Source organism: Opisthocomus hoazin, chromosome 7 (genome assembly GCF_030867145.1).
Source record: "Opisthocomus hoazin isolate bOpiHoa1 chromosome 7, bOpiHoa1.hap1, whole genome shotgun sequence".
Classification (NCBI taxonomy): Eukaryota; Metazoa; Chordata; class Aves; order Opisthocomiformes; family Opisthocomidae; genus Opisthocomus; species Opisthocomus hoazin.
In genome coordinates, this window is record NC_134420.1 from 808,779 (window position 1) to 821,860 (window position 13,082).

General features: G+C 47.7%; 1 protein-coding gene across 1 annotated transcript; it reads right to left on the reverse strand.

The window, feature by feature from the left end:
* Nucleotides 1-1,201: 1,201 nt before the first annotated feature.
* RAD51 (RAD51 recombinase) lies at nt 1,202-9,535 on the reverse strand. The gene is made up of 10 exons (XM_075425989.1): nt 9,507-9,535; nt 8,583-8,695; nt 7,961-8,098; nt 6,702-6,819; nt 6,098-6,189; nt 5,125-5,219; nt 3,634-3,747; nt 2,710-2,839; nt 2,317-2,438; nt 1,202-2,035 (listed from the first exon to the last, which is right to left on the reverse strand). The coding sequence occupies exons 2-10, from the start codon at nt 8,667-8,669 to the stop codon at nt 1,912-1,914; spliced, it is 1,020 nt and encodes a 339-aa protein (XP_075282104.1). The 5' UTR covers nt 8,670-8,695; nt 9,507-9,535; the 3' UTR covers nt 1,202-1,911.
* Nucleotides 9,536-13,082: the final 3,547 nt, after the last annotated feature.

Consider the following 13,082-nt stretch of genomic DNA (forward strand, 5'->3'; position numbering starts at 1 on the left):
GCAACTGTGTGCAGGCTGGAGACAGCCCAGCGCCTGGGTCCGGGCTGCGTTCGGATCCTGGGAATCGTGCTGAACCAGCCCTGCACGGGCCGCACGTCTCCGGCGGGGCTGGGCACAGCTGCCCTCGCCTCCCGCCGCCGCAAGCCTCCAAGGGAATGGATTTGCTTCTCCGTCGCGTAAGGAACCGGCCCTAGAAGCCCCGCTGTACACATCCCAACCGCGCCGCGGCTGCCTCTCCACCTCCGCCGCGGGTTCACAGGCAGCCAAGGCGGGGGGAAGGCGAGCCAGGGGCTTGCGCAAGGACACACACACACAAACACTTCAGAAATTAAAAATGAAGATGATTCCTAATCGTATTCCACTGCCTCGAGAGGAACTGTTTGGGGAAACGCTAAGAGAAGTATTTCAAGGAGACAGTAGGAAAAATGTTTACTAAAGGGATATTAATTATGCCTCGTTGAGGTTAAAGCAATGTCGACAATAAGCGTATTTAATTAGCGTTTCATAGCATTGTCAGGAGCAGCTTAAGCCCTCGATGGCAACACTTCCCTGCGCAGCTGCTGCGGGGATGTCAGAAGCCAACGGGAGAAAGACCTTTCCAAAAAGGTTCTTGTGTTTAAAAGAAACAAAGCAAAACCCCCCAATCCCCCCCGAGTTCAGAGCCCGAGAGCTGAGAGGAGGCACAAATATTCCCCAGTTTCGTCACCTCTGCTCTCCCGCAGTCACAAACCTTTCAGCTGGCTCCGGGAAGGGCTGCAGGCTCTTAGAAAAACTGGTTTCCATGCTGAGCGTTATGGGAATGGGGAGAACTTCAGAGGGGATTTTAGTTGTTCCAAGCCCAAACGCAGCTTCTGCCTGCTCGGCTGCAAGAGAGGGCTGGATCCCACTGGATGTATTCATTACGTGGCCCAGAAGAACAGAACGAGGAAAATGTTTGTTTGCTGCCAGCCACCACTGTGATATTATTCTCTTTAATCAAGTTTAGGGTAGTTCACAATAGCATAGCTCATACAAAAATGTTGTGTAATAGAAAAGAACCTTTTTATCCTCAAAAACTCTTAAAAGACAGCTAGAGGGCACTTCCAGCACAGCTGCACTGCACATCCCTGTCACGCAGGAGATGATGAGTTTTGTTAGTGTGAGGAGGAAAAAACCCCAGACAGAGTCACGGAAGATCCCTGCATCTTCTGCCTACCTGCAGATAGAAAATGCCTTCAGTCCAAAGCAACAGCTGGCTGAATCCCAGAAACCTGCAGTGTCATCAATGTTTTCATGGTCCTTTTTATTAAAAGCAGATTTCCACAAAGAATTAACGAAATACAAAAAATTTAATTGAAATGTAAATGAACAGCTCCCAAAAACCAGCACGTAGCAGCATCCAAACCAAAATTAACACAAAGAATACGGATTGTGATCATCCTCCATCCCAGCAACGCCCTCAAATTCCTGCTGTGGAATACCATTCTGCTTTATTTTATAATTAAAGCAATCCACCACGTATTTAAGCCACCACTTTTCTTATTTGAGAAGCCCATCGATGCCACTTCGGATTCACCAAGTTATGAACTACAGCCACGTACTCTCAGATTTTACTGCGCTGTGTCCACTGGTAGAATCCAGCGGGAGCAACAGCTGAGAGGAAAATACAAAGGCTCTGGTCCTCTGAACACGTTCTCAGGAAAGCACGTTACCCTAACAGGTGACTAAGGCCCAGGAGGGGAGGTCTCTTCCGAGCAACACCTCTAGATGTGTCGCAAAGTCTGTTCACCGGGTGGACTTCTGTGCCGAAATACAGCAGACTCCTCTGCCGGCGTCCGATCGGCAGCTGCGCTGGGAAAGCATCGCAAGGGGCCACCAAGAAAGGAGCCTTTCAGGGCCACCTAGTCGTGGGCTGCACGGGAAACGGAGTCTTCAGTCTTTAGCATCTCCCACTCCGTCAGCGTTAATGGCAAACATCGCTTCAGCCTCAGGAAGGCAAGGAGAGTCATAAATTTTACATATTCTGGTTTCACCTCGGCCTTTTCGCAGATACAGCCTAACAGGGAGAAGGAAACAAAACACACAGCCTGCTTGCAGTAACTCCTGACCACAGGCACGCAGTCCTCACGCTGGGACCTGAACACAGCAGGCTGCGGAGGCGTACGGACGCCTCAGAGCGCGGTGCTGATTCCACTCAGAGGAGCGCTCACGCGCTGAGACGCAGCCTGGCCTTGCCATCGACAGACTACGCAGAAACCCAGAATGTAAAGGTACTTCACTGGTTTTGTACAATCGTCCCAAATAAGGCTGCTGGGAGACGAGCACCCCTTCTCTCACCTCGTGGTGGAGGCATGTGCTATGATATTCCCTCCAATCGGTTTCTTGGGGTCCGCAGCAAACATGGCTGCTCCATCCACCTGCGCTACCACCTGGTTAGTGATCACGACTGCCACACCGAACTGCAAGGGGAAAAGCAACCAGGGAAAAGCCATGTGTTTTCCACAATCTGAACACAGGAAAAAGAAAAAAAAAGGAGAAAAAAAACCCCCAGAGATGTGCACTTCAGCAGCCCTCTCCGCTGTCCATAACTACCCCACCGTGCATCTCAAACCACAAAGGAAGCAGACACTGAGCGGGCAGAAGGCCATTTGTACAAAATTTCTAAGCTTTACAAGGGGAACAAAGCCAATCACCAGTCCTTTAGGGACTAAAGCAAAGCCCACAGCCTACCTCATCCGCAAGTCGCAGAAGCATGCGCAGAAATCTGGCCAGATGCATCTGCCGTGCTGCCAGCTCCCCTCTCCCCGAGTAATCCGTGCGGTACAGGGCCGTGGCACTGTCCACGATCAGCAGCGCGTACCTGCAGAGGAGAGGCACGAGGAACGTCCCTGCTGGGGTGTGACGGAGCTCAGCACGTTGTGAGGCTGCCTGCAGAGGTGGGCGTCAGCTCCTCTCAACCTGCTGCTTGGCGGAATGGTTATTTTTAACAACACTGGCTTGATCTGTAATGGTCAGATTACAGCTATACAATAAAAAACAGTCAACCCAAAGAAAGTTGCCGCATGATTAAAAACTTGGATTTATTGTACTCTTATAAACTAGCCCAGAATTTAGTGTTTTGATATCACAGGTGTTCCACAGACAGGTCCCTACACACCTCATACCACCACCTCCTTCCCTACACAGGGGTCCGTAAGTCTTCATTTCAAACTACAGCTGCCTGCACAGGTTCCTCCAGCGCCTGGCATGCTCTAAATCAACACTCTACTCCTGAAAGCAATTAAAGACTGATCTTTAAAATTGTTTCTCAGGCTGGCACTTCTTTGTAAAGTGGCCGCAGTTCAAGCCAGTCGCTGTCATCCCACATGCCAACAGCGAGAGGCATTAACCGACAGCTGCCTGTGGATACTCCGAGCTCATCACCTGCATAGGCCAAATCCAGTCCGAGAGTAACAAAACCCGATTTAAGGGAGCTACGCACTGAAGAAAGCCAGTATATTGCAAAAGAGTTAAGTTCAGACGTAAACAATTAGCTTGCCATGTCACAATTACGTGATCTGCACTCCTCTTGCACACATCCACCATCGGCAGGCAGCTTCAGAATGGGATTCTGTGCTGGCACAGACCCCACTCCATCCAAACCCGTCTCCTTACCGAGATTCGGCCATCATGGCAGACGCCTGATACAGGAGCTGCGTCTGATGATCCGTGTTAAAACCTCGAGCGTACGCCACGTTGTCGAGGACATCACTGCCAGACAAGCCATACCTGGAGAAGTCAGGTAAAAACAAATGAACATCTCCGACTACTTCGTCAAGAGGAGTCATCTAGCAGATCTACCTAAAGACTGGAATAAAAATTCACATTCCTGGGAGAGTCTTCTGCAAACAATGCAATGCAACTTGGTAAAGAAAAGAGAACAGAATTATTTGGAACTATTTTTAAAGACTATTTCCCTGCCTACCAGCAATAGTAAAGTACAACACCAGACATTTTCCTCAAAATAAAACCACAGGCAAGGAAAGCTACCATTCTGGGGCAGAATATTCTGAAAGTAGTAGATTGCTAGTGAAAACCAGCGATAGACAGCCCTTCACCTGCAATACCTCTGTCAGTGTTTTACTATGAAAACGAAAAAATAGAAAGGTACATTCAACACCTTGCATTTAAATTATCTGGACGGCACTCTGAGAAATCCCTTAGAATTTGGAGAACCAGTTGATTATCCTCCTTGGATCAGATATGTAGTAATATTTTTCCTAATGTCTCCCTCCCCAATTCCTCCTAAATAGATTTCTAGCATAGCTTTGAACCGTACCCTTTTAGAATCACAGTTATCAATTTCTTTCATTACCTGCATGATAGCTATTAATAAATCAAAGAATCCAACCTTACTAGGCTACCGGCACCTTACATCTGAAGGTGACTAACAGCCAGTCCTGACTAGCATTCTGAAGCAAGACCACGCTGAAATATTACATATTCAAGATTAAAGTCAAGGGTGCTAGTCAAACACCTGGCAACACGGCGGACTACAGGAAGTGAGCTGAAAGATGGCTGGGCTCCATCCTGGCTGAGCTGAAGACAAAGACGGAGGCTGAAGGGATGGCAACAACTGGAGGAAGTGCTCTCCATACAGCCACGCACAGATACCCCCTTCCAGGGTATCCCATCCTGGGATGGTACGTCAGTCAGATCATCACCCTCCGCAAAGAAAAGGAAGCATCTCCTGTGGGCTAGCATGTCACATGGCTCTGGTATTAAACCTTACTTGATTTTTCTACCTACAATCACAGAAGGGCCCATAAACACTGGCCTTGCCTCAGAACTCTGTGGTGCTACTAACCAGCAGCAGTCCTGCCCTCTCATCCTCTCTGCTTCCAGCTGCTTGTTCTTGCCCCCTCCCCTCCTAAAACCAGAAACTTTGTTTATAAAATGCAGCTAATGAGGCGGTCTAACACACACCTAGGTAGACCGACAACCAGAATACAGAAAGGTTTTTGTTTAGCTGGGGTTTTTTAGGGACAGTTCTTACTGCAACAGCTGCATGAATTTAGGGAGACAGGCTGATCTACACAGTGATCCTTCTTAACTAAGTTGTCCCATGAGTAAACTCCCAGTTTACTTCCAGCTGTAAGTACAGACCTTTCAGCCACAGCAAGCAGGCGTTCTGGACGGAAGGTCCCTTCTGTGTCAATGTACATGGCTTTTCCTTCACCGCCACCCCGGTCAATGGGAAGCTAAAGGAAAAGCAAATGAACGAACACCAAGTATCAGCCAATAATTCAGTTACTGCCTTGCGCCCTCACCTGGTATCATACAGTAAATAACATAGCTGCCGTGATTAAAGTTACACTGCTCTGGGAAAAGTGAGAAGAAAGATTTCTGTTTCCATTCTCTGGCACCTACATAAGAGGACAGGTGCTTAACTTTGAGCTGGTAAGTGCAGGTGCTTAAGGGTGTTAACTACACGATCAAACTAAGCCCAAAGCCTCTAATATTCTATGGAATAACAACCTCTATAAAGTAATAAACACTATTATCTGTTAAAACCAAGATTAGGAAAAAGGTTACTGATCTACTGTTTGATAGCAAGAGCCAGCTGAAGGCTTTTACAGCAGTGAAGTGAAATAAGCTTAGGATACGTTTTGGGGGCGAAAAAAAGCAGGTAAACAAAGAAACTCACTGAACCCAACACAGTTTCTTCTCTCTTTTCAGCACTCTTGGCGATAAGAAAGGTTCTCTGTGGTCTAGAGCACCTGAAGAGAGACCAAATGCCTCTCCGCATTTAAGGCCTAGAATTCTGCTACAAGGCTAACGTGTTAAATTTTGCTGTCAGAATACTGAGGAGGGGGAAAAAAGCTACACAACATGCCAAACACAGGCGAAAAGCATCACAAACTTAATTGCTGCTAAAGTAATCCTAGCAGGCAGATTAAGCCTGAAAAAAAAGATCCTAGAAAGCGGCAAGTCCAGCCAAGGGTGCTGCAAACACTCCCGCTCTTTGCAGCTGTTCACACACATCACATCTGTACTGATTGAGAAAAGTGCACAATTTCACAAATATCCAAAAGCTGCGTTATCTGGATGCTTGATTTTAACAGAGCAGACTACTCACTTGACAGGTTACTGCCAGGGTATGACACAACTGTGTTTTTCCAGTACGAAACTCCCCGAATAACTCTGTTATGGACCCTGTTTCTATCCCTCCTGAAGGGAAAAGAATAATAATTTTAAAAAGGTCATACACTTCAAACAAAGACCACGTACAAAGATTTACAAAGACTCCGTTAAGCACTTTGGTTCAAAGTTTCAAAACTCTACTTGGAAAGGCTGTTCTTCCTACTGAGGTTTGTTCGTGCTGCAGATAAGAAGTTTCAGTAAGTGTATTTCTGCAGAAGCTGAAATCATTTGTTTTGACTTTTTGGCTACAAGTAGAAATGGGGAGCAGACGATACCTGGTTTTGTTTTCTTGAACTAGGTCACAGCCTGGAATAAACCAGGAACAGGCAAAGCGAACAGCTCTGGGTATCGCATCATGACTAAAAGGTTTTAAAAATATTTCTACAGCTTTTAAAGGAAATCAGTTGTGATACAAGAGAGCAGAACTTTCTTGTTCAACCAGAACTTGTGTGCCTTATGTGTTTTTGTCCAAGGATGATATTCATCGAAAAAAAAGCAGACAATGAAGGCTAATCAATAAAGAGAAATAAAATTATTACCTTGAAGAAGTTTATCAAGTTCTTTGGAGCCAGTGGTGATCTGGATGATCTCTGACCTTCGCTGGTGGAATTCCGTCGCTGTGGTGAAACCCATCGGAACCAGTTTAGCCGCTTCGGCCTAAAGAAAACCAAAACAAGTGGTGCAAGGCTTGTTCATCCCATTCGCTTACCCCTCCAGTAATTAATGCTGTAATGTTCTGTTTTGTGAAATGGAGAAGCCTCTATATAATTTGATGCACACATTTTATTTTATAGTCCATATATTTGTCGGTACCTCTGCACAGAGCTGAAATTCTGCTCAAAGAAAAAGCTTCAAAAGCTATTTTGTGTATTTTACGGGTATCTCCCCCTCTCTGATCCCCCCGTCCTTTCAGTTCTGTCCCTGTGAAGCTTGAAATACTTCAGAAGGGCATACAGAAATGCTGCCTTCCTAACGGCGAGTAAATATGCAAAGTAAGAAAAGCATTGGAGTTAAACATTGTGCTAGGTCAGATTTCAGTAAATGAGAATGCGTTTGGCAGAAACTCCACATTCTGAACGAGAAAATGTGTGACAGCAGAACCTGGGCTGTGCTCTCGGTGCCCAGAAGCAAACCCCAGGTCTCGGGGCGAACACCTGACTGGGCTACACAACGAACGTGCTCCAGCAGAACAGAACAGCAGAACAGCTGTGCTGGGTCAGCCCAGTCATCACAACACGGTACCCTCTGCCTTCAAACTGCCAACAGCGGGCGCGCAGGGAAAGGTGTAACCAGGCGGGGAATGAGGGACTGACCCTCTATCGAGCAGCTCCTCTGGGTTCGGTCAGCGAGCTGCTCGATCTGAACGCTCACCCACAAACACTGCACTGAGCCACTTTTTAAACCAATTTATGCTACACGTGGCCACTGTGTCTTGGGACAAGGAGCTCTCTAACTTAATCACAACCTGTATGAAAAGGTACTCTCTTTGCTTTAGGCTCATCGTAAGCCTTCTTATCACGAGAAATACCAAGCTAGAAATCACCATCATCTCAGGTATATTCTCCATACCTTCCACAATTTTTATAGACCTTTCTAATAGTCCCTCGCTCTTCACTTCTTCAAGTTGGTCCTCATGGTTTTTGTCTTGTTAAAAGTCATGTCCTACCTCTAATTGACTTCACTGCCCTTCCCAGTGTATCATTAACGGAAGCCTTCCAACATCACCAGAATGCTCTAAGCCAGTAGAAATAAATCTTCCTGAGTATCTTGGGTTAAAGCTTTTCTGTAACACCCTTACCAAGATTTTGTCAGCTTTGGCTTCACTGATGCCTTTAATATTTAGTAGCTCCTTCTTTGGCGCATAAGCAACAGCCTCAACCGTGTGAAACCCAGCTTCTTCTAATTTCTTCACATCATTTGCATTTATACCACATTGCTGAAAGGCACAGGAGAAAAAAAGGACACACTTCAGACACAAATACCTTAACCTAACTTCCACTGAATACCTTCACTTGGCTCCATCAGATTTGGATCAAACTCTGCCATTACAAGTCAGCATATTGAGTGTTACCTCCCTACTCACTTACACACAAAGAACCATAAAATACCCTTTTATCAGTGCAATGTTTGCATAAGCTATTAATTATATAGGTGACAAAGAACAGGTGGCAGATACCATTCTCTGGTTGGTTTAATAGATGCTGGGGGTGACCAGCACAGGTTAGGAAAGGGTACACAGCAAGGCCACGTAACATAAAACATAACTGTTAGCAAGCTGAGTTTTCTGGTTTGTTTTGGTTTTTTTTTTGACAGAACACAAGTAAGAATGTAGCAACAAGTCTTCAGATACAACTTCTCCTTCAGGAAAAAGACCAGAAGGGTTTCTTGAAAGCTCACTCTAGAGCTAACTCCTCACCTACCTCCAGCCTAGATATGAGCTGTGGTCCGAAGCTCTCTTCCTCTGCTGATGTGTCGGCATTTGCTTCAAACTGCATCTGCACAGCCATCGCACCTCGCGCTCAGCGCAGCCCCGCTGGAAGAAAATCAAACAACTCGGGGATGCAGCACAGGCCACTCGGACAAGATACGCCTGCAGCGTTTCAAAACATATTAAGAGATTAGCCAAAGCAGGACGTGATGGCTTTCTCCCCTGCTGTATCTTTTACGGAGCGGTATGGGACTGCAGTTAGGAATCTCTTTTGTGTGCATTCATAAAAATTAAGGTCGGAAAAGACCTCTAAGATGATCAAGTGTCAACCCACCCCCACCACACCTGCTAAGCCACGTCCCGAAGTGCCACGTCCACACCCCCATGTAGCATTAAACACTGAACACAACACCCCCACACCGTTCCCGTGCCACCTGGTAAGCAGCAACAAGAGGCTGACCGGAGAGCTCCAGCGTTTCGGAGCAGACCTGCAGGACCCCCCCGCTGTCGGCACTCCGATTTTAGCCAGCAGCCCTGCGGTCAGGGTAGCAGCAGCGCGACGCGCTGCTCCCGGGGACTGCCTCAGGGCACCCACAAGCCCCCGGCAGAGCTCCCACAGGGGGCTTCTCCCCGCCCTCCCCCTGCCTAATGTCGCTGTGACCGTTTTTAGCTCCCCTGGCGAGCCCGCCTCAGGCCAGGCCAGGCCAGGCCAGGCCAGGCCAAGCTAGGCCGCGCCGCGCCCCTCAGGCCGCCCCAGGCCTCCCCGCAGCTCGCCGGCCGCCGGCCGCCGACTGACCCGCCCGCTGCCGCCAGCGGAGGGGAGCGGAGGCCGCGGAGGAAGGGCCGGCGGGCCCCGGGCTCACCCCCTCGCCCACCCCGCGGCGGGGCCGGGCCCGCGGTCGCTCCCGCCCGTTACCTGCGCGGCCGCCGCCGGTTCGGAAGAGCCCGCCGCTGCCTCACGTGACGGGGCGCGCGCGCGCCTCGCGGGCGGAGCTGGTCGGCGCCTTAAAGGGGCCGCGCCCGCCTCTCCCCGGGCGTGTGCGGGGTCGGCTCAGGGTGCGTGAAAGCAGCACGGCGGCCCGCGCTTTGGCCTTCCGTTTTTTATTTCTCGAAGCCCGAACCTGCGACTCTGCTCGTTCAAACCCGGCCCCGGGAGGGGGGAGCGCCTTAGCAGCGAGGGGCTCTCTCGCGGCGTAGCTGGACCCGAGGAAGAGGGGCCGGGGGCGAAGAGGGCTGGGGTCCCAGGGCAGGGGCACCTTCCCTGGGGGGTTTGTCCCAGTTAAGTCTTGGCCTAATGAATCTGAGGAAAGCCATCTGTCTCGAGGCCTGCGTGGCAAGGGTGGGGGCCTCTCATGCTCAGCACAGTTTTCCACTCACTTTTGAAGATGGAGAACGAACTTTGGGGGGTAGGGGCTGGGGGTAACAAACTTTGGGAGGTAGGGGCTGGGGGTAACAAACTTTGGGGGGTAGGGGCTGGGGATAACAAACTTGGGGGGCAGGGGCTGAGGATAACGAACTTGGGGGGGCAGGGGCTGGGGATAATGAACTTTGGGGGGTAGGGGCTGGGGATAACAAACTTGGGGGGTAGGGGCTGGGGATAACAAACTTGGGGGGGCAGGGGCTGAGGATAATGAACTTGGGGGGGCAGGGGCTGGGGATAATGAACTTGGGGGGCAGGGGCTGGGGAGGAGCCCTGTGTGAGCTGAAGGCCATAAAGGCAGGGAGATGGCCGGAGGGAGGACGTTTCGCCCCCTCACGCGGTTTTCATCAGTAAGAAGCAGTGTCTGCGCTATTTCCCCTGCATTTCCAGAAAAATAAAGGAGCTACAGGAAAGTCGCAGCGGAGCAGCGAACGCTCTTGCGGTGCACGAGAGCAGCCGTTACAATACCGAACGCGTTTTCTGCGTAGCAATGTCACTGACGAGCTAGCTGGGAGCGGGGGGAGCCCGTTTCACTCCCAAGGGTGCACGGCCATGCACATCACAGTGCACATAATTATTGTGTTAATTGTCCTCCATCACATGGGCAAGAGCCGGTGAGCAGAGATGGAGGTCGGGACATGACTTTCCTCACAGCATTGCCAGATGTTGAAATGGGTGTGTTCTCCGCTAGCCTTTGTCTTCTGTCCAGATTTTGGAATGTTTCCCACGAAAACTAAGGTTGGGAACATGAAAGCAAAGTATTACTAATAATGCACAATAATTTGCATCCTCATTATTTAACCTTTTGCCAATGAGCTAAAGAATTTAATAGGCATTTAAGAAGACAAAACAGAGATCACAAGAGGCTTTTGCATTTATATATACAGAAAGATACCAGTCTTAAGTTAGCCACAGTGAAGGGCCATAAAGGACTCTTTTCCCATAATACACTGGAACTTGGATGTGGTGGACATTCTCTGGAATTCACACTTATGCCACGGCATGAATGCTCATGGATGATCTCCAAATGTACCAAAAGAAGTGCTTTAAATTAAATGCAATAAACCAGTGTGCACTGACACCCGTAAATTAATCATTAAAGAAAGCCATAGGCAAAACAGCATCCCAGCTGTGTTAGTATGAGAACACGACAGCGTTCAGAGACGCTCTCTGAAGGACTGGTGTGAACTCCATCTGAAGTTACTCACTTTGTATCATCATCGATACATTTTTTTCTAGAAAAGTAAATGAATTCTTGAAATGTAATTCATTTCCTCTACCTTACCTTTTTCCTCATCCCTGAAAGCGGTACAAGCCGCAACTTGAGCTCCGATCTGAGGTTTACTCCATGAATTGCAGTGGATTGTTGAAGGAAATGAGATCTCCAATACTACACATCCAGCTTTATGATTGAGCAATGGTTACAATAAGCACTGCGTGCGAAAAGCTTTAATAACGGCATTCTCATCAAATTTGGCTTGCAAAATAATACAGGTTTTGTAAATATGTTATCTCTGTGAAGATATTAACAGTAATACATCAAGTCCTACAGATGACAGATAGTCCTAATGCCCTGAGAGAAGTTTAAATAAGAGTGTCAAATACAAATATACATTAAAATATAAAACTGGAACTGCTTAATTTCTGCCTAACCCCCTTTTTCTCCTGCAAATGCATGGCTTCGTTTTGCTTTGTTTCATCTTCTACTTCCATTCAATATCCTGAGCAATATAATAAACTCCACCAAAACTCACTTCAGTCTTCACAGTTACCAGATTCTTTAGCTTGTGAATACGCTGAGAGAAAACTAAACCAGACAGGCAGAAAAGCCCAGGCTGGCTAATGCTCAGGAAGTACTGCTGCAGCACCCTCCACGGGTTAATAACGCTGATGCAACGACCTTCGCAAACCTAAAAGTAATTCCAGCTGTAGTACCCAAGTCATTGGCAACTTAGGCACTATTTTCCTAATTTAAAAAAAAAAAAAATTCTTCTGCAAAAGCCAGGCCATAGAAAGCTAGCAGTAAGAAACACAAGGGAAAAAAAACCCCAAACAACCAAATTCCTGTTACGAAAAGTCCTCCCAAATAGCTATCAAATTTCTTGCAATAGTAGTAGGTAAATTTTCAGTTACAAGTTTAAACAGAGCAGCCAATAATCACAACTTGAAGGAGGAGCAATAATTCAAATGTTTAATGAACTTCCACCTTCCAAATAGAAGGAAAATTTGTAAAAAGACAAAAAAATATATAAACACTTAAACCACGAAAACATTTTCAAATTTAGCATATTTTACAGAGGTACAAATATTTGCATCTGCCTACAGAGTGGACAGCTGCGAAGTGGTAGGCACTTCTACACGGTAAACTCAGCCAGGGTTAGATCAGTTCCAACAGCTCAACCTGCACAATATGCAGATGTGTACAAAAGCAATCCAGACTGCACCGACGGCATTGCAGGTACCGCCTCAATTCCGCTCGCCCGTCTCCGCACTAGGATTCTAACGCAGCACAAACTCAGACAATGCACCAGGACCGGGAGGCAGCCTGTGCTGCACAAAGACACCGAGTATCGGAACAAACGTCTGGTGGGAGGGGATCGCACAGGTGGATCCTGACGGCCTTGAGTCTGTTGCACCGCAGAGTCTGTGGTCAAGCACCGGGATCTTTACTCTCCGTGACAAAAGCACTTCTGACTTGGGCCACCTGGTTAATTATTTCAGGCTTCTTAGTTAATCAGAAGCGGGACTATAGTTTCTGTGTTTTGGCAGGGGTTCCAGGAAACTGGTAAAAATCAAACGTGATGCGATATGTTGTGTGAGTGTTAGTAATGATAGTGTTAACTTAGAAAACACTCATCGTTGTTTTATACAAGAGCTCTGAAAATCAACCCAGAACAAAATTAACAGGCTATGTCAGAAGCACATCCATACGAGGAAAGACCATACAAGCAGGCCAAGACCACCGGTGACTGAAAAAAGACAAAATGCAGATTGGATTTATAAGAGCCATAAGAAATTATTCCTTCTCTTTAGAGCCCTCTGCTCTTTGTAAGAACTTGTGGCCTACAGCAT